At 45.9% G+C, this 22,535-nt stretch overlaps 1 protein-coding gene across 1 annotated transcript in view; it reads left to right on the top strand.

Moving 5' to 3' along the window:
• Window positions 1–22,535, top strand: part of mymx (myomixer) — a 22,986-nt gene continuing 451 nt past the window's right edge. The window contains exons 1-22 of the mRNA XM_078288915.1: window positions 1–501; window positions 1,548–1,637; window positions 3,026–3,175; window positions 6,251–6,397; window positions 7,021–7,212; window positions 8,356–8,442; window positions 8,744–8,862; window positions 8,975–9,089; window positions 9,190–9,267; window positions 9,358–9,473; window positions 10,794–10,956; window positions 14,596–14,741; window positions 14,838–14,934; window positions 15,456–15,605; window positions 15,853–16,002; window positions 16,630–16,886; window positions 18,010–18,145; window positions 18,805–18,999; window positions 19,536–19,688; window positions 20,653–20,870; window positions 21,208–21,391; window positions 21,499–21,654. Coding sequence (XP_078145041.1) covers window positions 1–501; window positions 1,548–1,637; window positions 3,026–3,175; window positions 6,251–6,397; window positions 7,021–7,212; window positions 8,356–8,442; window positions 8,744–8,862; window positions 8,975–9,089; window positions 9,190–9,267; window positions 9,358–9,473; window positions 10,794–10,956; window positions 14,596–14,741; window positions 14,838–14,934; window positions 15,456–15,605; window positions 15,853–16,002; window positions 16,630–16,886; window positions 18,010–18,145; window positions 18,805–18,999; window positions 19,536–19,688; window positions 20,653–20,870; window positions 21,208–21,391; window positions 21,499–21,654 — 3,600 coding nt within the window. The remainder of the gene's footprint in view (window positions 502–1,547; window positions 1,638–3,025; window positions 3,176–6,250; window positions 6,398–7,020; window positions 7,213–8,355; window positions 8,443–8,743; window positions 8,863–8,974; window positions 9,090–9,189; window positions 9,268–9,357; window positions 9,474–10,793; window positions 10,957–14,595; window positions 14,742–14,837; window positions 14,935–15,455; window positions 15,606–15,852; window positions 16,003–16,629; window positions 16,887–18,009; window positions 18,146–18,804; window positions 19,000–19,535; window positions 19,689–20,652; window positions 20,871–21,207; window positions 21,392–21,498; window positions 21,655–22,535) is intronic.

A 22,535-nucleotide genomic window follows, 5' to 3' on the forward strand; every position in this document is an offset into this window, starting at 1 on the left:
ATGTCGGAAAGCATCGTGAGGAAGGTCCAGCCCTTCACCATTGGGACGAGGCTGTCGGTCCCCGCAGTGCCCAAATGCCAGGACTTTACGCAGAGCTATCTGCAGAGCCAGAGTCTGGATAACTGCACGCTGCAGCACAACCTGAACGACAGCGTCTCGCTCTACCTCAGCCGCTCCCAGGTCTGCGCGCGCGGCCCGTGTCTGGTGTCACCCATCGTCAAGCGGCAGGTAGCCCCCGTCCAGCGGCGGCAGCAGGAGCAGGACATGGCGGCCGAGGACCACCTGAACCAGAACACCGTCTCCCCCTCCTCCGCCGTCTCCAGGTCCATCAAGAAGATCACCATCTCCGGGAGCAAGGCGGCGGCGGGACCGGCCATCAGGGGCTCCACATCTGAGAACAACAACAACAACAACAACATCACCGCCAACACTTCCTCCAATCCACAGCTGCCCAGGATTGTGGGTGTGAGCTGTGAGAAAAAGCCCAGTTCTCACTTCAAGGTACATGACAGTTCATTCAATGGCATTATTGTCAAATTTGATAACATAATGTTCCTAGGCCTAATATAAGTGTCTTAATAGCACAGTATGAATAAAATAAAATGCACTTGTTGAGATGTGGAAATAGAAGTTCCAATTCTTCCTCAGAAAAGGCATAATTAAGGCAATTTACATAAGCGTTTTTATAGAGTAAATTATGTGTAAAGGGTGTTTCTTTACATAAAGTTTAACATGATTGAACTTATTTTTAAACTCTTTTAGACAAAAATAAATGTACTGTACCACTGTCAAGCCTCAAACTCAGCATGCATTTGGGGTAGACTGCTTTTTCCAGCATAGAAGTTTTTGTATTATTTCCCAACATACATTGCAAACTTGAGTGCGCCACATGTCCATCATTACGCTCAAATATTGGACTTGTTTTGTAGCTTGTCCAGCTCAATCCAATCATATTTCACATAACCAGAAACGTATAAGGACGCATCTAACGACTTACCGATGTGTGCATCATCTGAAAATGAACCGTGGGGAAACAAGGTGTTGTTTCTAATCGGTTTAATTCTAAATAATAATAAACTTCATTTGATTCATCGAAATTTTCGCGGGTAAAGATTACATGTGCAATCTGAATATCTTTCTGGCTGACTTTTCGTTTGACTAAATTATCGTAATAGAATGTGTTAACAGTCTCGTGGCTGTAATCGAAAAAGCACAAGATTTGATTTCAAGAAGTCCAACTGTTACATTTATTGTAACTGTCCAGATAGACAAAGTGTGTCAGACTCCTGCAAGCACATACCGAATACTCCTCGTAAAAAAATGTTAATTTACACGCTTAGTTTCGCTTTTTAATTACATTGCGTAACTTGGCTCATACTAGCTTGTTAAATTCATTTACAGCTTGATACAGAAAAGCAGTCACGAGTCAGGACAATTCACACATCTAACGGCTCAGACACACTTGTAACTTAAATGGAAAGATCCTTGATGGTCTGTTTCGTTTTGTTTTGTGAACTCAATCCAAGCTCTATTCCTTAATATTTTAGGTTTTACTCCGAAAAGACAGCAATGATGATTATCAGCCCATTCAAGGACAAACCAGACTGGAAATGAACGGGGAGAAATCCATTCAACAGGTAAAAAATGCTTTACTGCTGAATTTACATAATGACTCATATTTTGAAAATTTTATTTGAATGGTCATATTACATAGAAAAATGTTTGTGAGTAGACTTAACTTCTATGTGCTACATTCTACCTAAAATGATGATGATGATGATGATGATGATGATGCACTGAATAGACAAAAACTCCTCTTTCACTCAGCTTTACTCAGGCTGCAGCACAACAGTTGTTTAGTTGTGAGGGAGTGGGGTCTTCATAGCCAGCTGTGGATTTGATGAATCTCTTGGAATTTAGGAAGTGAAGTCATGTGGTGCGTTCGCCAAACTTAAAAGGCTTTATTATATTATGGAGTTTGGAGCAGGGTTACTTAGAGGGGAAAACAAGTGTAATTGTTTATAGAGTCATGGGAGCAACGTGTCTCTGAGAGGTTTAAAAGCGGCCTGTCTCTTACCCTCGCCTGCCTGTGGTTTAGGTAAGAGGCGAGGATCTAAAGAAAAAAAAACAGATTATGCGTATTGTAGGACATTTTGTTTAAAGTCAGTGGGCTGTTGGATGGTGCCTGTTCCTTGCTGAAGTCATCAGACCCTACACAGAGGCAGGGCGCACTGGAAAACATGAGGTCAGGGAAGATGTTAACAAAAGAAGAGGCCTGTGAGGTCCTTAGGGAGGCTGGTAACAACACACTGACACAGCAAGGCTCCCTTCCTTCTGCACAAAGGACAAAAAACAACATTTCTCGACATCATTTCTCATTCTGTAACCACAAAAATATGCTGTTTTTTTTTGGTTTTTTTTCCCCTATTCTCACATATTTTCCATGCACGTTAACACAAAACAATGGTGAATTGTGTTACACACGAGAACCCGGCGGTGCCTTTACCTGCTCAGGTATGAAGGAATGAACCTGATCTCCCCCAAAGTCCTCTCCAGATGATATGTTTACGTCTGAGGCCGTCACACGTCTGAGGATCTGTCCGTCCCCGCTTCCTCCATTCGCCCAGATGTTTCCTGACTGCAGGAGCGGCAGGAATGCTCGTCCGTTAAGGAAGCGGTGCCAGTCCTGTTCACTTCACCTCATGTAGTGCTGACAGTAGGTTTTTGTGAGGAGGGACCCGGGGGCCCGTCTGACACATGTTGGCAAAGTCTCCAGACTGTTAAAAAAAAAAAAAAAGGTGTAATCAACAGTTTAAATGGACACTTAAACTTCCCCTCCCTGTGAGGTGATTACGGCTGGAGAGCCTTATTGGGCTTTGTCTCTTATGGCTTTAATCAGAGGCAAGCGTCATTCAAAGAGGCACTAATGGCACCTGGCTTACAAGGTTCCCCAATAAAAAAAACAAAAGACCGTCATGCCATCCTGTGTGCAACACTGAGTAGTTGATGTTGTGGGTTCACGCAGATTTCAGTGCCCAGGCCTCGGTCGCCCAGGAGAGAGCTCCAGAGGAAAGAGAGCCAGCCGCACACGCAGGGCGAAGGGTCGGCCGCTGTCCCGTCCCACGGCGACGGCTTCACCCAGCGCACCTCGCTCTTCAACAAGGAAATCCTGCAGGTACAGTAAACCACAACACACGGCCCTAGCTGCAGGCTGCCCCGCTTACTCGCTCGGTCATTAATGAGATTATCACATGCTCACAACTGCATGGGCTTGAGGCTTTGGATGCCTGCTCATGATATGCTGCTGCTGCTCTCCTCTGTGTTTCCTCATCCTAGCTGTAAACTAATGAAATACTTGAGGAGGGAGAACTTCCCACTCCACTTAGTCCAGAATATGTCTATTTAGCAGATGGAGAAGAATGCGAGGTTGAAATCAATTCAAAAAAAAAATCCAACTGGCTTATTATAAATGCATCAGAGCCTCTGCCATAATCTCCACTGATGCACAAAAGCCAAATAAGAAAAGAAATTGGATTGGGCTTAGTGTAAAAGAGAGAGCCGACAAACAAGCAGAGCTGCTGAGATGAAGTCAGAGCGGACGCTGCCTCTCCCATGACCCTCGGAGGAGAAACAAAATATGTACTGGTTCTTATTTTTGTCCCAGGGACTGCATGAGCCGCGCTAGGTCGAGGGGAAAAGAGAGGGAGGGGGAAACCGCCACAAGTGAAGCAATTATTTGGGGATGAGATCATTGTTTGGCTCCATCTCTTCACGCCTATGGCCTGGAGAGGCGAAGCCAAGCAGCACAACTGGCTGTGTTATCTCATCGCTGCGTCCGCCCCGGCATACAAGGACATATTTCAGCGAGGTCCGGCTCAGGGACGTTTCGGTCCAACAGTTGGCTTTGTCATTAGAGCCGTGTGTGAGTGCGGCGTCCAAAGTGATAGGCCATTTACTTCCGATAATAAGACATTAATTTGGGATGTGTCAGATGAAGAAAACACATGATGCATGATGAAAACGCCTCTACAGCACGTCGTTAATGTTAACAAGCTCAGCAGCCCTTTGCTCTTTAAGGAGTGCTGTTGTTTTTAGAGGGAATGGCCTTTTTTTTTTAATTTTTTTTTTTTTTATTATTATTTTGAGTGTACTTTAAATCGGCAGAGCCCCGGCACCTGGGGGACCCGCTCTGATTTACAGGGATTTGGTCGACTGATATCACTGATGAAAATGTGTTATTACAGTATTACATGGCGGTGGAAGGTGGAAGCGAGCTTTCCAGAGAAAGACTTTTTAAAACCCCCCCGATGCTTCGAGTAAGGAGAGCAAAGCAGGTCACCACATGGAGGAGCGCAGCCTCCTCGACAGCCCGTCTGTCTGCTCGGCCGCTCGGCAAAACATCTCGGCTTTCACCATCTCATTTCCATGATAGAGAGGAGCGAGAAACTAGAGACACTTTCACTCACAGAGACGGTTCGGTGCCAACATGTAATGCAGCAGGGTTTGGAAAAATGTAGGTTGTTGGTAAACATTTTGTTTTGTTAACACTTGAATTTCAGTTCAAATGCTAAAAATGAGGCTCTTTTGAAAATGAGAAGCTGTCAGCAAAACAGAATGCTTTTTGCTTACAGATTATAATAATGTTAGATGGGTATGATTTTACAATCTGTTGTATTCTGTCAACTGTTATGATATTTTCCTTTATGATGACAGATTTTCACATGAAATCAGAAGCAGTGATACAATCTAGACTGCATGCTTTGGCTCCCTATACTAAGGCCTGACTGTACATTTTTATAAACAGACCATTGTTGTGGAGCGAACAGGAAGAAACAAAGGCATCATAGACTTCCTGTATGAGGTCATTATATGCCATGGGAGCCAGTGTGAGGAGATAGGGGCCGGCCTGTTTAGTCAAGCTCTTTTCCTTCTGTTCAACCCAGAAATACCTCCGCTGCCCCAGGGGCCTTGTAAAGTTAATGACTCGCCTCTCTGAGGAGAAGTGACATCACATTTTAATCTCATGCAAAACGACTTGTTTAGTCGCCATGTGATGTGCGGTTTGGATGTTTTGTTGATGCAAAAGACGGGCTGCAGTGGAGTCCATCATTCAGTGTCAGTCCAATTTCTTGGGAAGTAATGGTTTGATGTAATGTTACGATGAGTTATGTGTGCGCTTAACTGTTATTTGACATTCTGCAGGTTGTCAAATCCACACAAGTAATAGTATAAAAAATAAAAAAAAACGACCCTGCATTTATTAACTGCAATAGTCATTTTAAATCAGAGTTAGAATGGGTTGATAATCCATTTGATCATTGTGACTCGGGTGGGTCACTGACATCCACACGCTGTGCTTCGCAGCAAACAAACATGTACTTTCCAGCAGTTTCTTGAGCTTGGCCACCTGGTTTGGAGTTCTCACTCCATACGCATGTTGCCAGAAAAGGCAGCTCAGAAAGACAAGGGCTTATGCAATGGACCCCATGCACTTGCCAAGAGAAACTTCTGCTCTGCATAACATGACATCGGAGAACAAAGGGCTGGTTCTTGATGATGTTTCTGAAGCGCTGTATAACTCCGGAGTCAGGGAAGAAAACGTAGCCGTGTTTGGTCTCCTGATCAGCAGGAATAACACTGTCTCTGCCACTTTGATTGCCACCTTGCTGAGTGTAATGCTTTAAGTTGAACTTCTGTCATACACTCATTACTGTACAACCAATATGGCTGAGCATTTAATGTGAAAGCTCTGGGTATGAAATTCCATTGAAAACACTGCAGAAAATAGGACCATGTTTTACCATTTTTTCATGTATACTGGAATGGATCCATAATGGTCTGCACATGTATGTAAGTTATTCTATCCAATTAAGCTGTTTTCTACAGATCTATTTCATAGTTGTACTTGTTATTTTAAACATAAAGTATACAAAGTCTTAATGGAGGAGAAACCAGTTGAAGTCATGGGTTGTTATGTAAGGGTCATGTACTTCTCATAAAGTGTCCTTTGTATTCTAGTACAACCTCTGTCAAATAACTGAGATATATGTGAAAATATGAATATATGTGAACTTTTCTCCATGTTACACATTCCTGGCACAAAGAATTAGAGGCTCAATGATTTATGTTAAGAAACTGAAGCTAAATCATGTGCGGTGTTGTTGTGTGTTGCTCCCACACTGACATGGCTGTGTGCATGGCCCAGCATATCTTTAATATTCAGATGTGTGTTGTTGTTGTTGTGATGCAGGCGGAGGCGTGGATCAAAGGGAAGCTTCAGGACCTGAAGGACGGCTGTAATATTCAGCGCTGCCCCCTGCAGGACTGGGAGGAAGCCTCGCAGACTCTCCAGAGAGACCTGAAAGACTTCGAGAACACCCTAATCCAACTCAACCAGGTAGTGACATGATTAAACGCAAGGCTGGAATCTGACTGAAGTATCCACTGATCTCTCAACTACACTTCTAAAGTTATCAGAGCAACCACATTATAGCCACCCTGCGTCCAGAGTGAAATGTTTATTTGAACTTTTCAACAGGTAATGGAGATCTGTGTGCAGCCATTAATCACCTTCTTTGGTTCTAAAAGGGAAGAAAAAAGTCTGTCAGATCCCATAACGCATAACATAATAGTCCTGTAACCATTCCCAGTGGCCCGGAGAGGAAAGCAGACCCTTTCTCATGGCTCTCAGTGTTCCAGACGGCACTGTCAGGCCAGTTTATACTTTCTCCCTCAGGAGGGATTGTTTGGAAATGGTACATTGCTGATAATTAACCTTCCCTGACACTCGGACACCCCGGGGAGGGCAGAGGCACAACGAGGAGATTTGCAAGGGTTTCGTCCAAGAAACGAATGGCGATATTCCAACATGTGTCCAGGCAGCTGGCACACAAGCAGTGACTCTGACCCAACCGGAGGTGTCGGATGTACTTAGCTACTGTTCTGTGTCGGTGTTGCTGCTCTGCCTGCGCTGCCCTCTAACGAGCAATGTCTTGTTGTTCCTCCTCTCGGTCTAAAAAGATGGGCGAGCAGTTGATCTGCAAGCTGAACCCCACGTCAGATCTTGTGAAGAAGCAGCTCAGCCAGCTCAGGGACCAATGGCAGACCCTGAAACAGACGGCAGCCAATCAGACGAGGGCGCTGGGCGGGGCCAAGAACCTGCAGGAGTTCAACAAGAAGGTGGACAAGTTGGAGGCATGGATTAAAGAGAAGGTAAAACTACAAGAAAAAGACTTTCTTCTCTTAACAAATTAACTATTCTTACTGGGCATTTTTTGCCCCCTCAATTTGATTTTTAGGGGTATTTTGGTCCTTTTCAGAGGCAATTTTATGAACTATGGAATAATATATTTACATTTACATTTTTTGGGTAGCTATTTGTAGGTCGGCAATTTCTTCTACTGCTGGCTGCGTGGTACCAACATTTTCTACTGCCTCAGGCTGCAAACTCAGTTGTTTTCTAATCAAAAACTGCTCAATTTTTTACGTGAACAGGGTGAAATACAAAAAATGATACTCTTAATTATCGAGGCATTTTTTCTGCCTCCTCGTTTTTAATTTCACAGGCATTTCCCCCCCGAGCCTCTGTTAATTTCCAACCCTGATCACATCCCTCTTTATTATCTGCCCACCTTTCTTCCTTTCCTCTTCCCCTGCTTATGCCATGCCAGTGTTTATACAAGTCCACACCTATCAGAGTTAATTGAACACGTTTGATAGTTTTGAACAGCCGCCCCAGAGGCATATCAACTCCATGAGTGGACAGACAAGTCTCCAATCAACACATGTCAACTGTCACTGAAAAATCAACTTACTAGTTCCGGAAAATGATCTCTGCATCCTGAGGGCAACTCTCGCTCATCCTCTCATATATTCACTGGTGTAAAACATCTGCCACTCGCTATCAAAACACAATCAGTCAGAGGGTTTAAGATCTGTGTTTATGTCTCTGCTCATGTCCCCTGCTCCTGTATATCATCCAGGAGCGAGGATTGATGTTCTTACGGCTAGTTAGCGTCATCCCTCCTCTGTCAAGGAATTCCATGTCTGGCACAAGGAAGCTGATGATTGATTATGGACCTGTAGGGAACGCAGCGGAGGATGTTGCTAAGAAGTCTTTAAGAGTTCATCCGTCCGTAGGGGAGATGGTATTCCCCGTTTAGTTCCACTCCATCCTTTCCTCCGCGCGTCGGTGTCAAGTTCAAAGTTTCACCCCATCGCGCTGGAAGCTATTTCTGCTTCGCATCTCCTGTGGTAGCGGGGATAACTTCGTACAACACTGCTGCCTCTGAAAAGAAACAATGCTTGGGTTGCTAACAAATGTGGGCTGTAAACACTGACTTTTATGTGTGCCAGCAGGAAGAGGAGCAGTCCCTGGTAAACGTCCTGGGGGAAAACGTTGACAAAATGCAGCTGACCAGGAGAATCTTAGATCTGAAACAGGTGAGCGTTGCAACGGAACAAGCACAGGAACGGATTAATCATTAACAGAGATTATTTTGTTTGGGTTTACGCTATTTTTGTACAGAACATTGGCTGAAAAAAGCACACATGCCACGCAAACCTTCTTTTGGTAAATGATATCCACATTTCCAAACTTGTATGGTATACATTATGCTGTTGGAGCTTATCACAGAGGTTTTCCAATAGTCATCTATCTATCACTGAACATAATTTTTCTCCCAGGGTGCATGGTAAAGACAGCTGAAGTCATAGTTGGATGGTGTCCACTGTTTCCTTGCAGGATGAGCAGCTATACAGAAACCTCCATGAGGAGATCAACCACTTGGCCCTGAAACTGGAGAAACAAGGGAAGACAGATGGCAAAAACATCTCCAGCAGAAGGAAACACATCAATAAAATGTACACTATGTCCCTTAAGATGAATTGGTATGTTGAAAGAAACATCTTGCCTCTGAAGACGAATTGAAGAGTGAACTCATTTGTACCATGATCTGCTGTGTGTGTACTGTAGGTGGCTGAAGGTCCAGTCCCATCTGAAGAACTACCATGAAAACCTCCAGCTAGCTCTGGAAGTGTCCTCCTTCTACCAGCAGGCCGATAATACACTGTTTGCCATCAACAACATGGTAAAAACCACCTGGCAGCTTAATTAATGCTGTTTATTTTTACTCCAGGCCTGAGAATCACTTTGAGAATCCACTCAATTATGCATTTTCTCTCTTTTAGAGGAAAAGCATATCTGCGGCCAAAGACCCGGACAGCTATGGAGACAGGGAAATCCGCGACATCGCCAGTCAAATCATGGTAGGAAACGTCTTTTCAGTGTAAAACCCAAACCCTGACAGTGTGTTGTTGAAGTCTACTCTGCCTAACCTGCAAGCCTGTCTGTGGTAGATGCTGGATGTGACAGTCTCCCAGCTGTCCAATCTCCATCCTGCGCTGGCTGCCGGAGTCACACAGAAGCAGAGCGAGGTGAAGGACTGCTGGGCGCTCCTGCAGAAGGTTTTCAGGTGAGACGGCAGGCCAAGGACACCGCAGACAACTCTGGTGGCCCGGCGAATACACGACCCATTTCACCCAGTAATTGGAGCGCCACAGGTTTCCACTGAGCTGGAGTCGGTCCTTCTGTCATTACTGCAGTGGTACCCTATGTAAAAGAAATGCACTGGCAGGAGCAAGTAGGCCCTTTCCAAATGACAATTAGTTTTGTATAAAGATTTTTTCCCCTCTCTTGATTAGCCGTGTTTAATCTGGGCTTGAATCAGTGAAAAATTATAAGCAAAGCGAAGCGCTCGTCTGTCTGGATGTCTGGAGGCCCAGCGCCGCTCATTCACAGCATCATTCACCACTCTCTTTTTTGTTTAAAACATCCAGTTTTCTGCGGCGCTTTAAACTGTCACCGCGTGTTTGATCACTACACCGACTGGATCCATGAGAACGATCTCTCCAGTTACCGAGTCAAGAAGGCATCATGGTGTGCTGTGTGCTTACTCTTCAGTTCTCGCCATGGCCTAAAAACATCTGCTGAATTTAAGATGAAACATGTTTACAAGAATATTTAGCAGTTTTTACTGGAGGGATTTACTTTAGGGATCCAGACATTTACTTCATGGGATAGTTTCTCATGGTAAGTTAATATGTACTCGGCTGATTATTGAATTTAAGCTTAGCGAGGACAGCCACCTTTAAATTCTGTGCTAAAAAAAGTGGGCTAATGTAAAAGAGAGGTGGATTGTGTATTGTTTTGTGATCCCTACTAAATGTTTAATATTGGTTACACAGAAACATGCACAGTGAAAGTTGCATCCAAGCCCATTTATGTCATAGATGTTGAGTTTTTATTGGAAATATAAAAAGCTCTTGACATAAATTTGAAAAACAGCTTGCTTTTCACATATGGCATGACAGAAATATTTCATAATAGAAATAGTATTGTTCTAAACTTTAGAGTTGAATCCCTTCATTGTGCAGTTTGCCTTATGCTATTTCACAATTCCGGGAAGAAAAAAAAGATGAACATTTTCCATGTTCCTAATAATAAATGGGGTCAGGCATAATTCAAGTCCGTGGTTCTGACATCCATCTCCGACAACTCCTGTTTTCCAAACATTTCTCAAGCTGAGAGCCTCTCACGTTGGTGGGCTATCTTTAGATCCAGATATTACATCATCTCCTCGCTCTTATCTGCTGCTTTTCATAGCTATTTAAACTTCACGTACACAAACACTGTCAGAATAATTTCGCCCCATACTTGGAGTCGTGCGTGTTGTCGAGGCCAAAGCCCCGCTGACAGCGCTACATCAACCTCCTGTCCTGCTCTTCCCCTGCAGGAGCGACAGGACCGCACCGCCTCCCGCCGGCCCCGCTTTCACCAGGGAAGACGCCGACCCCCTGACACCGGCCCGGGAGCCCCAGTGCAACGTGGGAACGGAGCCACAGAGGATCATGGGAAAGGAGGTGAAAGAAGAGCAGAATCGTCTCAAAGGCTGTGCGGTAAGCGGCTTCGGTATTCCGTTTCTATTACTGGATTGACCACAGCGCAGCTCTCGAGCGGCGAGGAGAGAACAGCCCCATCAGCGGTGGTTAAAGATGAGCTCAGCCTCCTCCGGCCCGACCAGGAGCCACCAGCGAGACGACAACTGTGGCTAGAGAGAATGACGCACTTTGTCCCTTGGTTTGGAAAATGCTTGATTTACAATGTGTCCAGATTGTCTAAATAATAATATTCTGGGGCCGTCTGATGTGCTGGAGAGGAGTCGCCAGTCTTCTCTATCTCCTAACAAGAGCCTCAGTCTGCAAGTGTTATAAATATTGCACTGTACAACTCTTTTTAGAGGTGTTATTTACTCTGGCGCAGGAATTCCATACGTTTCCATGAAAAATGTCAAGCCATGATTGTACAACATGGATGAACGGTGAGCCAGAGTAAACAAGACTTTCCCTCCAAACCCAAAATCGTAATAGTTTTCATATCCTTTGACATTACGGTTAGAATAATATCTTGGCTTTCAACCGCTGTAACAAAAGTACACAGTCATTGGATTAATACAACATTAATAGATGGCTTGTGGATAATCCGCGGAGCATGTGGATTCCTCAGACACAACATTCCTCGTGTCAGAGGCCGACCGGCGCTTTATTGAACACGTGGGTGCCCCCGCAGCGCGCCCCGCTGCCCAGAAACCTACAAGGAAATATTGTTTGCGTCTTTTCTTATACGAGGTATTCAATAACTTGACTTAAGTGTGTGGTATGTTAAAAGCCAGTAATTATGTTTATATTTAGTCCTTTAAGTTTGGCAATTTAAACCTCTTTACAGTCTGAAAGTGAATGCACAGTGGCTATTTGTGTCCGGCCCAGAGGTATCCCATAATGCAGCGCTCCTCTCCTCCTCTCCTCTCTCTGACCCCGTGCTCTCGTGAAGTCCCTGCTGAGCCTCTGGCCTCGTTCTGCCCGATGAGAAAATGCCCAGATGCTCGAGGAGAGAAAACTTCACTCTTTCCATCCTCTTACTGTTTTTCTGGTTTGGTTTCGTTCCCTGCAGGACTGTGGCCAAATGTGACAGAGGCCCATCAGGCCAGCAGGCCCGGGCTCAGGTGTTCCTCTCACCTTGGGCCAGCCTGGGCGTCCCGATTCCTCTCACAACAATAGTTGCTTGTGTTGTCGGGCCGGGAGCCGGGGGTTACCTAGGCGAACTATCTGTGGGAGCCCCGCTCATTACTCTTTATGGAAGCTTTAATAGGACACTCCAAACAAAACCCTGGAGCCTAAAGGCCAAACTCAGCGCCAGGCACAACCGCTAGTCAAACAGTAAAAGTAATTTGTCACATAGTTTCGCAGCGCTTTAACTCCGACTCCCGGGAGTGCTGAATTGATTACAGTATTATTAAGGATACCGGACGCAGCTGCGTAGGGCTGTGGGCTGCTAATAACACACAGACATTTGCATATGTGCTCGCAGCGTCCTGTAGACAGTGCTTTCAATGTACTGTATGTGCACACACACATATACTCACATGTGCTCACACACACACACACACAAACACACACACATACAGGGCTTTCTTTCTCTCTTAGTCTCTCTCTCTGGTGCAATTTGATTCAGTTGGTTAAGTGTACACGTTTTAGTCTGTGTGTGTGTGTGTGTGTGTGTGTACGCAAACCTACATGCCCATGTTTGTGATTGTGTTCTAGTGGAGCCAGTGTTAGCAGTAGTGCAGCCTCTTGTTGCTGGAGGTAAACATGGCTAACGTCTGTTTCTCTGGCTAATCGTAGCCAGATGCCGGGGCTGCGGACCAGATGGGCACGGAGCTCAGTGATAGTTCTTGGCTGACATCACTTCATAGCACAATGCAGAGAGACGCACAGAGGAAGAGGGGAACAGTAGAAAGAAAGACAAGAATCAAAAGCACTCAGGGAAGGAAAAGTACGGCGAAAGAGGAGAGGATCGGATGAGGCTTAAAAAGTACAGAACACCTTTGAATGCGGCATAGCGAATCGTTAAAAAGGCTATTTTTTGCTGCGGGTGACATAATTTTTTTTCATAAGGCAGAGTGGGATGTGGAGAGCTCCACAGGAGTTGTTTACAGTGGAGGCCAATGTGAAGGATGAAGGACGGAAGCAAATATCTGGGGAGTAGACGTCAGCGATGGTTATCAGCCCTGTCAAATGAATCACACCCGGTTGTTATTTTTGCTGTTTGAATACATAAATAGGCCGATAATGTGCCTCTATGTAATTCAGACCGGCCTATAAAATGACTGGCATGTTAGTAAATGATGTTAGACCCCTTCAATTTACTGCATCTCCTGCAGAACTGTGGAGGCGACGCTTTCCTCCAGCTCTCTGACTCACTTCTTCTGTGAGCCGAGTCAGAAAATGCCATGGTTAAATTAAAGCTACTCCATAAAACACCATTATTAATGGCTGCTTTGTGCTTTTTGGCTGTTGTATACATTCAGCATTTCTGATTTTTCAATGTGAAAAACATTGACAGATGCATATTTGCCATGCTATTTGTCACAGAGACCTCACTGCTGCCAGCACTGTTTTTACTGGCGTTTGGGAAAGACATTATGTGATGTAGGACAATTGACACAGGATGGCATTATTTATACATTTAAATAAAAAATGGTTACCACCCAGTTCGGTTAGAATTGCTCTCAGTGTCATGCGTTGGACTCAGTTCAGGTATTCATTGGTTCTGTGGATCCTGATGCAGTGCAATGTGAGACGGCCTTTAGTAATAGACTGCAGGTGGCAAAAAGAGCCGTTCAATGTGATCAGGATTTCATACTCTGCTCTCTGGAGGAGTCCAGATGCATGTAGCTCCCACTTTGGAAACCCTGGTGCAGAGTCCTTTGGCCAACCTTTTTAGTACTCAGATGGTTGTAAAAGCGGCTTAGTGGCTGTTGACGTCTCTAATATATTTCTGCACACAGACAAGGTCTATAGCTCAGCCATTGACCTTGCTAAAAACCCCTCCACACAGTCCTATACAGAGGCAGGGTGGATGGCCATGGAAATCAATGTTAGGCTGAAAAAACACTGTTGCTATTTAATGAGAGTTGGGGATAAGGGAGTAAAGAACATAAGGGTTATATTTTCAACTGCAATGGCTCCTCTTAGTCATCAGAGTGGTATAGCACATGTTGGCGACCTGGCTGGACTTAATGTGTTCATTCATAAAGCCGGAATAATTGTTTTTAACTTTTGCTCCCATTATTATTATTATAAGTTGACTGCTGTCACACATAAAAATTAATAAAATAGCTTGTATCTTTAGTCTGTGCTGTGCATGTCTGGGCTTTTTCACTGAGAATAACCAACCTTTGTAAGGACGATTGCATTAGTGTAATTTACAGGAGGCTTTACTCTGCTCTGGGCAGCTGTCCATGTTGTCCGGCCTCCAGCCACATTGTAACATTTATGTCAGCAGCGAGCAGGCAACGCCACATTGTCTAGCGACTGCTCAGAGCTGAAAATCCTCCTCCATCTGATATGTTTATGGCTCCAGTCAACATTTATTCGGTTGATGGCTAACTGACAGAGAAAGCAAAACATTACTCACATGTCACTTTACCGTTCTTTTGGGATTTTCCTACACAGTCTCTCTGCTCTCTCTGTCGACAGAGCGCCCGCGACTGCGGGAATGGTAGGAGAACGCCGAGCGGCCAAAGCCAGGAGCAGCAATCAGCGAGCCACACCTCCTCACCCATGGGAGAGGGCCCCGCCCGCGCGCATGATGTCATGGTCAGACATCAGTCGGAGGGGGAAAGGTGACATTTCAGCCTGGCTTCTCCCTCTCTCTCTCTCTCTGTCCCTCTCATTATGTAAGTCGTAATTGGAGTCACATGTCGGCGTTTGCTTTGCAGCAGGAGAGCGAGAGCCGAGCCCAGGCTTGCCGCCGCCCCGCGAGGCCACCCACAGCTTCACATCCAGCTCCAGAAGTTCACCGTGTCTGCCGACAAGGTGCCTCCACCCCTGCAACACACACCTGCATTTCCTCCATAACAAAAATCACTTTTCACAGTAGTCAGTGTATTGTTAAACCATATGTTGACACTAAAATGGTTAATCTTCCCTTAAAACTTGTGACCTCAACCTCAAAAACTACACCATTATCATGTAACTAACCACAGACATTATGTAACAGTTTTCAAATCTGGTCCATAACTACTTAAAATAAAATAGCATTGAGCCTACTACGACAGTTATCCAATTGTCTTGTCTTCAAATGTGTGTGTGTGCTGACTGGTAAGCCTCTGCTCTCTAATTTCCAGTAACAGTCCTGAATTCTTTACTAATGCTGGAAATGCTGGGTGGGGAAGCATTGGGTTTAAAGGCCAGGATGAGATAGATCCTGTTCGCTGTGTTTCCTGTGGTTTGGCAGCTAAATGTCACCTCTCTTTTACTGCTATCAGCTATCCTTCCTCCCTTTCCAGCCCTTTCCTTCAAATCATGCATCTCTAACTCTCTCCTCTCCATTACAGACTCTGTCCTGGCTGAAAGACAACGTTTCCATGGCCACGCAGGTGTGCTCAGTGGCCAGCTTCGAGGGGCTGGAGGCAGCCAGGAGGTGTCAAGATGCTCTGGAGCAAGATATCCTCACCAACAGAGCCAGGATAGAGGTGGTGAAAAGGGTAAACAGAGGCACTCCTGTCACATTCACAAATGACGGTCACAATTTCAATTTCTTTTTTTTGTCATCCGGGCATCTTGAGAAGTCTGATCATGCCGGATGAGAGGGTATTAATCAAATAATGAGCTGACATTTCATCCAAGACAGCTTTGGTCAACTAAAGCTCCAGCTTAGGCGATGTATTCCGCAACGTAAATCCCAGCGCTTAGTCATCACACGCTCTCATCAGCTTAATGCCCCTTCCTCAGGAGGGCCGTGGGCTGGTGCGCGCGCAGCACCCCGGCAGCACCAAGATCGAGGAGTTCCTTGGCCAGTTGGAGGTCCTGTGGGAAGAGCTGCGGAGGAGGCACCAGAGGAACGCCGTGTTTCTGCAGGCCTCGGAGGAGCTGGGTTTCAGGGTGAGACTCCACAGCCCATATTCATAAAATGTCTTAGAATAGGAGCTCCTCTTATGTCATCCTGAGGTAAGTTACTTACCTCCGAAGTTATAGGGGAAATTTATGGTTATGACGGATGATCCTGGATCAGTATTCCCATTGTGAGAAGCTTTATACTGGCCCGGAGCCTGGGCTGTACACACACACACACACACACTCATGGTTAGAAGCTTTCATTTACTTACATCTTTACCACCTTAATTGATAGAGCCTGCTAGGTATATACCCAAAACTTTACAAAGGCTAATCCAAAGGGTATAAATTGTCCTGCCATATAATTCGATTATGGGATGGAAAGAGGCTGCAAATCCACCCAGATTGATGACTGAGTGGGAAAAAGTACAAGTCTTTTATTGCGAAAGATGTAGGTCAGGGCATGGTCTACCTCCAAAGTCATCAGTGTGCCAGTGTTAAGCTTGCCAGTTTGCCCATTATTGACTTCATTGTACAGTACCTCACCTCCTGTTCTTTTCGAAGTGCACTACATCAGCTCTCAGTGGGAAAAACCCCTAAATTAGATGGATGATTCGCTTCTCCCGTAACCTCTTCTGACGCTTCCTTTCCCCTGTCTTCCTCCCTCCTACACAGGTTGTGAAAGTGCTCCAGGCCCTGGGCAGCCTGGAGGCCTGGCTGGAGTCTGTGGAGCTCTCTATGAGAGAGTCGTCCCTGGCCGGAGACCCCGAGACCATGAGCATGGCTGAGAGGGAGAGCTGTCTGCTGGAGAGAGAGGTGGCGGCCCGCAGCCTGGAGCTCAGCGCTCTCAGGCAGGAGGTGGACCGGCTGCGGGGACAGAGTCACCCCCATACACAAGGCCTGCCGGCCCGCATGGAGGAGGTAGAGAGAAAGTGAGTTGTTCAGAGGAGGAGGGGGGGGAGAAGTCGGGGGTAGCCCTCTGCCTGCTGTCATGAGGATTCATGTTATGGATCAGAACAATCAGACTATCCCCTGTGGTTTTGGTCTTCACTGTGGTCAGGAAATAAAGTAAGAATGCTGTCAGTGTTTCCAAGCGCTCGCAAATTTAAGCACGCCATTACTTCATGATATCAATCAAACGTGGAAGAGTTTATTCATAAAATCCAGAGTTCTTATTTAAGAAAAACAATTTCAGCCCATAAACCACAAAAGTATATATCCATAGAGCTTAGAAGTCGTTTTTTTTTTCCTCCAACCTGCCAAAAAAACATCTCCATGTGCTTATTCATACCAAGGCTCAAGTTTATTCACTTGTGATTCATGGAGCACTTAGCGAGGTCTACCCCCGAGTCCTGACACGCACTTCACCCACAGGTTGTCAGTGGGTGTCAGAGTCACCCATTCCATGTGTTCAGGATGACGCCTCTCTCTGTGGTTGGGCTGAGTTGCCTCTAGAGAAGGGCCGTTGCCTTGGACTCTCAGTAAAACCTTATAATGCGGCCTGGTTTATTGGACGTACCTATGTCTATAAACACAGGTTCAGACTGTGTAAAGGACACCGGGCTTACCAAAGAAAATAAAGAAACGGAAAGGGCTCCATTTAAGTGTTTCCAGGGTGGGGGTGTTAGATGGGGGCAGCGATGGGCACTTGTGCGGTCTGAGGGGCCATTGATGCAGGTCGAAGCTCCCTCTCTCACTAAGCAGCTGTAAGACAGTCGGGCTGACATCATTATTTAACCCTGCGAATGAGGAACTTAAGGCTCATTTGTTCTGGAAAAAAAATACCTTTCCGCGTTGCTCCCCTTACAACCTCAAATATAAACTATGGAGGGGCAGGGTGCCTTTATGTCCTGAGGTACAGTATATATTTACAAGACACATGATGTATGAATCCCTTTACATAAACAGCACTCTTGCGTGATGAAATGCGTTCTCGGTGCTTCTTGCGGTCTCTGTAAAGTGGCTCTGCTGGAGGAAGCAGGTTTGTATATGCGGATGAGGTGTAGCTGACAAGTTAAAACATTACACTGAGGCCCGGTTCTCTGTGTTTCCCAGGTACCAGCGTGTCCAGAGTGCCCTGACCCAGCAGAGCTCGGAGCTGCAGGACACGCGAATGCTGACCGAGTTCCTGGAGCGCGTGGAGCTGGAGGAGAGCCAGGAGCTCAGCGGGAGTCAGTACAGCCTGGGACAGGTGAGACACAGTTCAACGTTTTACCATGGGACTTTAAGTGCGGTGGAATTGGTAGCCTGAATTTTGACTGTTGTTCAGCTGGGAAAAACAGGATATGCTCTCCCCTCAATCAACAGCTAACAATAGAATGCCCTTGAGCAAGGCACTTAACTCTCGACCGCTTCAGTGCGATCACTCAGTGGCCTCAAGTGTGTGTATGTTCCCCTCCCTTCCTCCCTCTACTGTTTTCCCAGACTCTTGCTGTAAACAACACTTAGTCACAAAGCATATTGGGTAAAGGCAGGAGTGTCTGTGTGGCAAAGCTTCAATAATATTGGACCAGTCACCTGTCATACACTGCAAAAAATCTCCATTTTAACAAGTCATTTAGTCTATTAGTGAGTCCTAAAATCGTAATTTTCTTAAAATAAGTTAGATAATTTCACTTGTTTCCAATGCAAATCAATCAAATCAAATGATCTGGCTTTTTTCAAGATATTGACACTCATTTCTTCTCTTGTTTTAAGAAAAATAAGATTTGAAGGCTGAATATGAGACTAAATGACTTGTTAAAATTGAGGTTTTTTGCAGTGTATTGACTGAATAGACGCCTATAGAAGCCTGTAACAACTATGGTGTACGTGTGTGTGTGTCTGCGTGTGTGTGTGTGTGTATAACAGCCTCTCCACAGTGAGATAACCTCAGCTCCCGCCTTGCTGGGCCTCCAAAGCAGTGGCGGTGGCGAGCCCCTGATAGAGAGCATGGGAGACCCCGTGGAGGAGCTGCGGGAGGCTGTGGAGATGCTGAACGACACCGTGAGGGAGCGAGGCCGCTCGCAGAGCCACGACCAGGCCGTCCAGGAGCTGCTGAGCAAGGCAAGCAGAGCGCACGACTCGGTGAAGACACGGTCCGATCGGGTCTAGATTGTGTTCGTATTACACTCGGTGTTCCTCAGCGTGTCACATGGAAGCTGTAATTGACCACAAAGAGTTATAGTTATACGGCTGCACAGTGTTTGTTAAGTTATAATGATCTTAGATGACGTTGAGCGGATTTTAAGTCCCTCTACTTTTGTCACAAACAGCTGCGCAAACCAATAGAGCAACATCTGGTTTCCTTTTGTCTGTGGCTATGTACTTTAATAGGCCTCAAATGAGCCACCACTCCCCCTTGCTATTGGCCATATGAGTGTTTTTTATTTGATTTGATTTATTCTGGGTAAAAAGCAGCATTCATGTCAAAATAGTCGTACACACGCGCATCTGTACCCGGGGCATTTAACACACTTACTCCCAATGTGGCTCTCGTTGGAAAACAAATAATACATAGTGAAGTGTAATGACTTAATGACATCCTGCTAGTTATAATTCATATAGCTGATGGTAGTAATGATGACTCTGCGCTCCCCCAGCATGCCAGTCTGGCGGTGCGGGTGGAGGAGTGCCTGTGCTGCAGCAAGGAGCTGAGTGTGGACATCCTGGAGAGCGAGACAGACATGGCCGTCCAGTGCGAGCCAGACCGCTGCGGCCTGGAGGCTCTGCAGGAGCAGCAGGACCACCTGGAGGTGAGAGGAAGATGCCGACCCACGTAGTGATTATGGTGTAAACATTTAAATGATACAGCGGCGCTAATATGATCCAGTATTCCATTCCATTGACTTTGGATTATGGACTTTAGTGTGTAATGAAAAAGGGGAAGCCCCCCTCTCTCTTGGCCGCCTCCCCTCTAACACATTGTTCCACAGTCTGTTTCCTGTTGTGCCAGATTTTCTCACATCTAGAGCGGGCCAGCCAACCCCTGCTTTGTGCTGTGTTTAATTTATGATATAAACTGCGCCATGCAATCACACACACATACACACATAGAGCGTGCAAAGGTTTATTATCCACAAAGGATATTTATTTATGCGTGTGTGAGTCACTGTTCTGTTAGCGTCAAGTGTGTGTGTTTGTGCATATGCACATGTGCATGCTTTTGCACTTGTGTGTGCGTGTGCAAGTGTTTATGCGTGTGCGTTTGCGAGTAGCGGTTCAATCTGGTGGGGTGTGTATATGCGTCTGGGGGTTACGGGGTTGGCGTTGTGAGGTTGGGGATGGTAAATTTCTGTGTGAGTCATTTTTGGGCAGCGTTGTGTTTATCACACGCACACACAGCTGTCTGGACTTGATACCATTGAAGAACAGAAATGACCTAATCTCCCATACTGAAATAACTGTGCCGTCAGCGCACAGGCATCCACTACTCTGTGTTCCTGAGGCTTGCTGTAGCTGAGAAACGTTATGAAGTATTGCTCCCATAGAACCCTCAATGCTATTAATTACTGCCTCGTCAAAGGGAGAAAAAAGTGGTCAAGATTGCTCGCTCGCTATAGCGCGGCAGGCCATATGCAGACCATATGGGCCTCTAGCTGAATGTTATGTATAAAGCTAAGGGGATGAACTCATAGTTAGGGATGCAATTGGCAAAAGCTGTCCGACTGATCCCCGGGATGATGAGAGATGATAGCTTTTTATTGTGATTCTCCGCAGATTGACTATGAAGTCATCAGGGAGGAGGTAAAGGAGATGGAGAGCCAGGCCTCCCGGTTGGAGGAGTTGTGTCCGGAGAGAGTGCGCGCGCTGGGGGCCAAGATCCAGGCGACGCTGCAGGCCTGGGCGGAGCTGGGGAGGAGCGTGTCGGAGAACAAAGCGCGGCTGCGAGAGTTCGTCCAGCTCCAGGACTTCTTCAGGAGCTACCTTGCAGTGATGTAAGCGGGGCGTGGGGATGGTGTGACCCCTCTCAGGGCCAGACGCTCTTTCATCATCCCTCTTCAGTTTGAGGGAACATCTGCCCATTACAATATCCGTTCATGGAAAGAACAGGATGTTCTTGTTGTCAAGCACGGGTCTCTGGTGAAATATGTAATTTAAGATGTGCTTAGGAGGTCAGTAGAAGTTTCCTGGGCCCGGTATGTGTGACAAGGCAATGAATGTCTGTGCTATCAGAGAGTCTGGTAATTCTCATGTTTTGTGTATGCATGGCTTTTCTCACAGTCCTCTTCTCCTCCTTGTCTCTTCCACCACCGCCCCCTCTCCTCTGGACAGATCGTGGACAGAAGATACCCGGTCGTGCATTTTCTCTGACACCGCTATGCATCTTGGGAAAGACGGGCAGGAGCCACTGGCTGCAGAGCTGGACATGCAGATCGAGCAGAAGTTTGAGGAGTTCGATGAGCTGGCGGCCACAGGGAGGAACCTTTTACACACAGAACACCACCTCACTGAGATGGTGAGAAGGTTTACACACTTAGGACTCACTGCTATCCTGGAATTTATGCTTTGAAATAAATGTTGCCACATTTTACAAACCCTGAGTGATCTGTCTGCTTCTTGCAGGTCAGAGAGCGTATGGAGGAGCTGAGGAGCATGCTCGGGTGGATCTTGGTGCACTGGAGGGCTCAGAAGCAACAGTGGCTTCTCAAGATGAGGAGAGAAGAGCCTTCACAAGATAACATTTACTCTGAGGCCACGGTGTGCTCCCCACTCACAGAGGTAAAAGAAGAGAGGCCTACTGTATGTTGCAGGGTCAGGCTCGGGGGCTTGGGTCAAAAAAACCCTTAAAAGGTCATAAAATGCCCATGAAATTAAAAATGAGGGAGCAACAAATGCCCATGATAAGTAGGAGTACCCTTTTTTGCATTTCAGCCTATTCACATTGCTTTTGTTGGGTAGTCAAATATTTGCGGGTGAATGCGACCGCTGTCCCCAGTGGGCCACCAATGGTGATTCACAGGAGCCTGTGATCGGGGGATTCTTTCCAGTGCGTTCTGGGCGAGAAATGGAGCGGTTTTTGATCAGAAAGCAACCGAGTACGCAGCCCAAAGCAGAAGAGAATGATGACACCATGCAGCCAGCAGGAGAAAATGCCAAGCCCGCACATGCACTGCGTCAACAACCAATAAAACAACCAGTATCATAAAAGACTCAACAAGCGGGCGTCCTGGTAAATCAGTGGTCTAAGGCGCATGCTATGTAACCGCGATGTCTTGGGTTCAAAATCTGGCCCGGGACCTTTGTCGCATGTCATCCGACTTTCTCTCCCAATCTGTCCTGTCTCTCTCTACTTTGATGTGTCAAATAAAGGTGAAAATGGCCCAAAAAATAATCTTAGAAAAAAAAAAAACTCAACAAGTGATGAGTGGAAGATGGACTGGTTGGAGATAGAACACCATCCTCTTCTGGAAGGCCTGCTGCAAATTTCCAGCAGTTGGATGTGTGGTATATTATGATTTAAAACAAAATAAATCTTAGTGGTACAAATTGAGTTCTTATTTGCCAATATGCAATGCAAATGTATAGTCGGTAATAGTTCCAAAAATGTGGAAAAGTACCCAAATTCCCCTAAAAATCAGATCAAGGGGGCAAAAAAATGC

This window comes from Centroberyx gerrardi, chromosome 15 (genome assembly GCF_048128805.1).
Source record: "Centroberyx gerrardi isolate f3 chromosome 15, fCenGer3.hap1.cur.20231027, whole genome shotgun sequence".
Lineage (NCBI taxonomy): Eukaryota > Metazoa > Chordata > Actinopteri > Beryciformes > Berycidae > Centroberyx > Centroberyx gerrardi.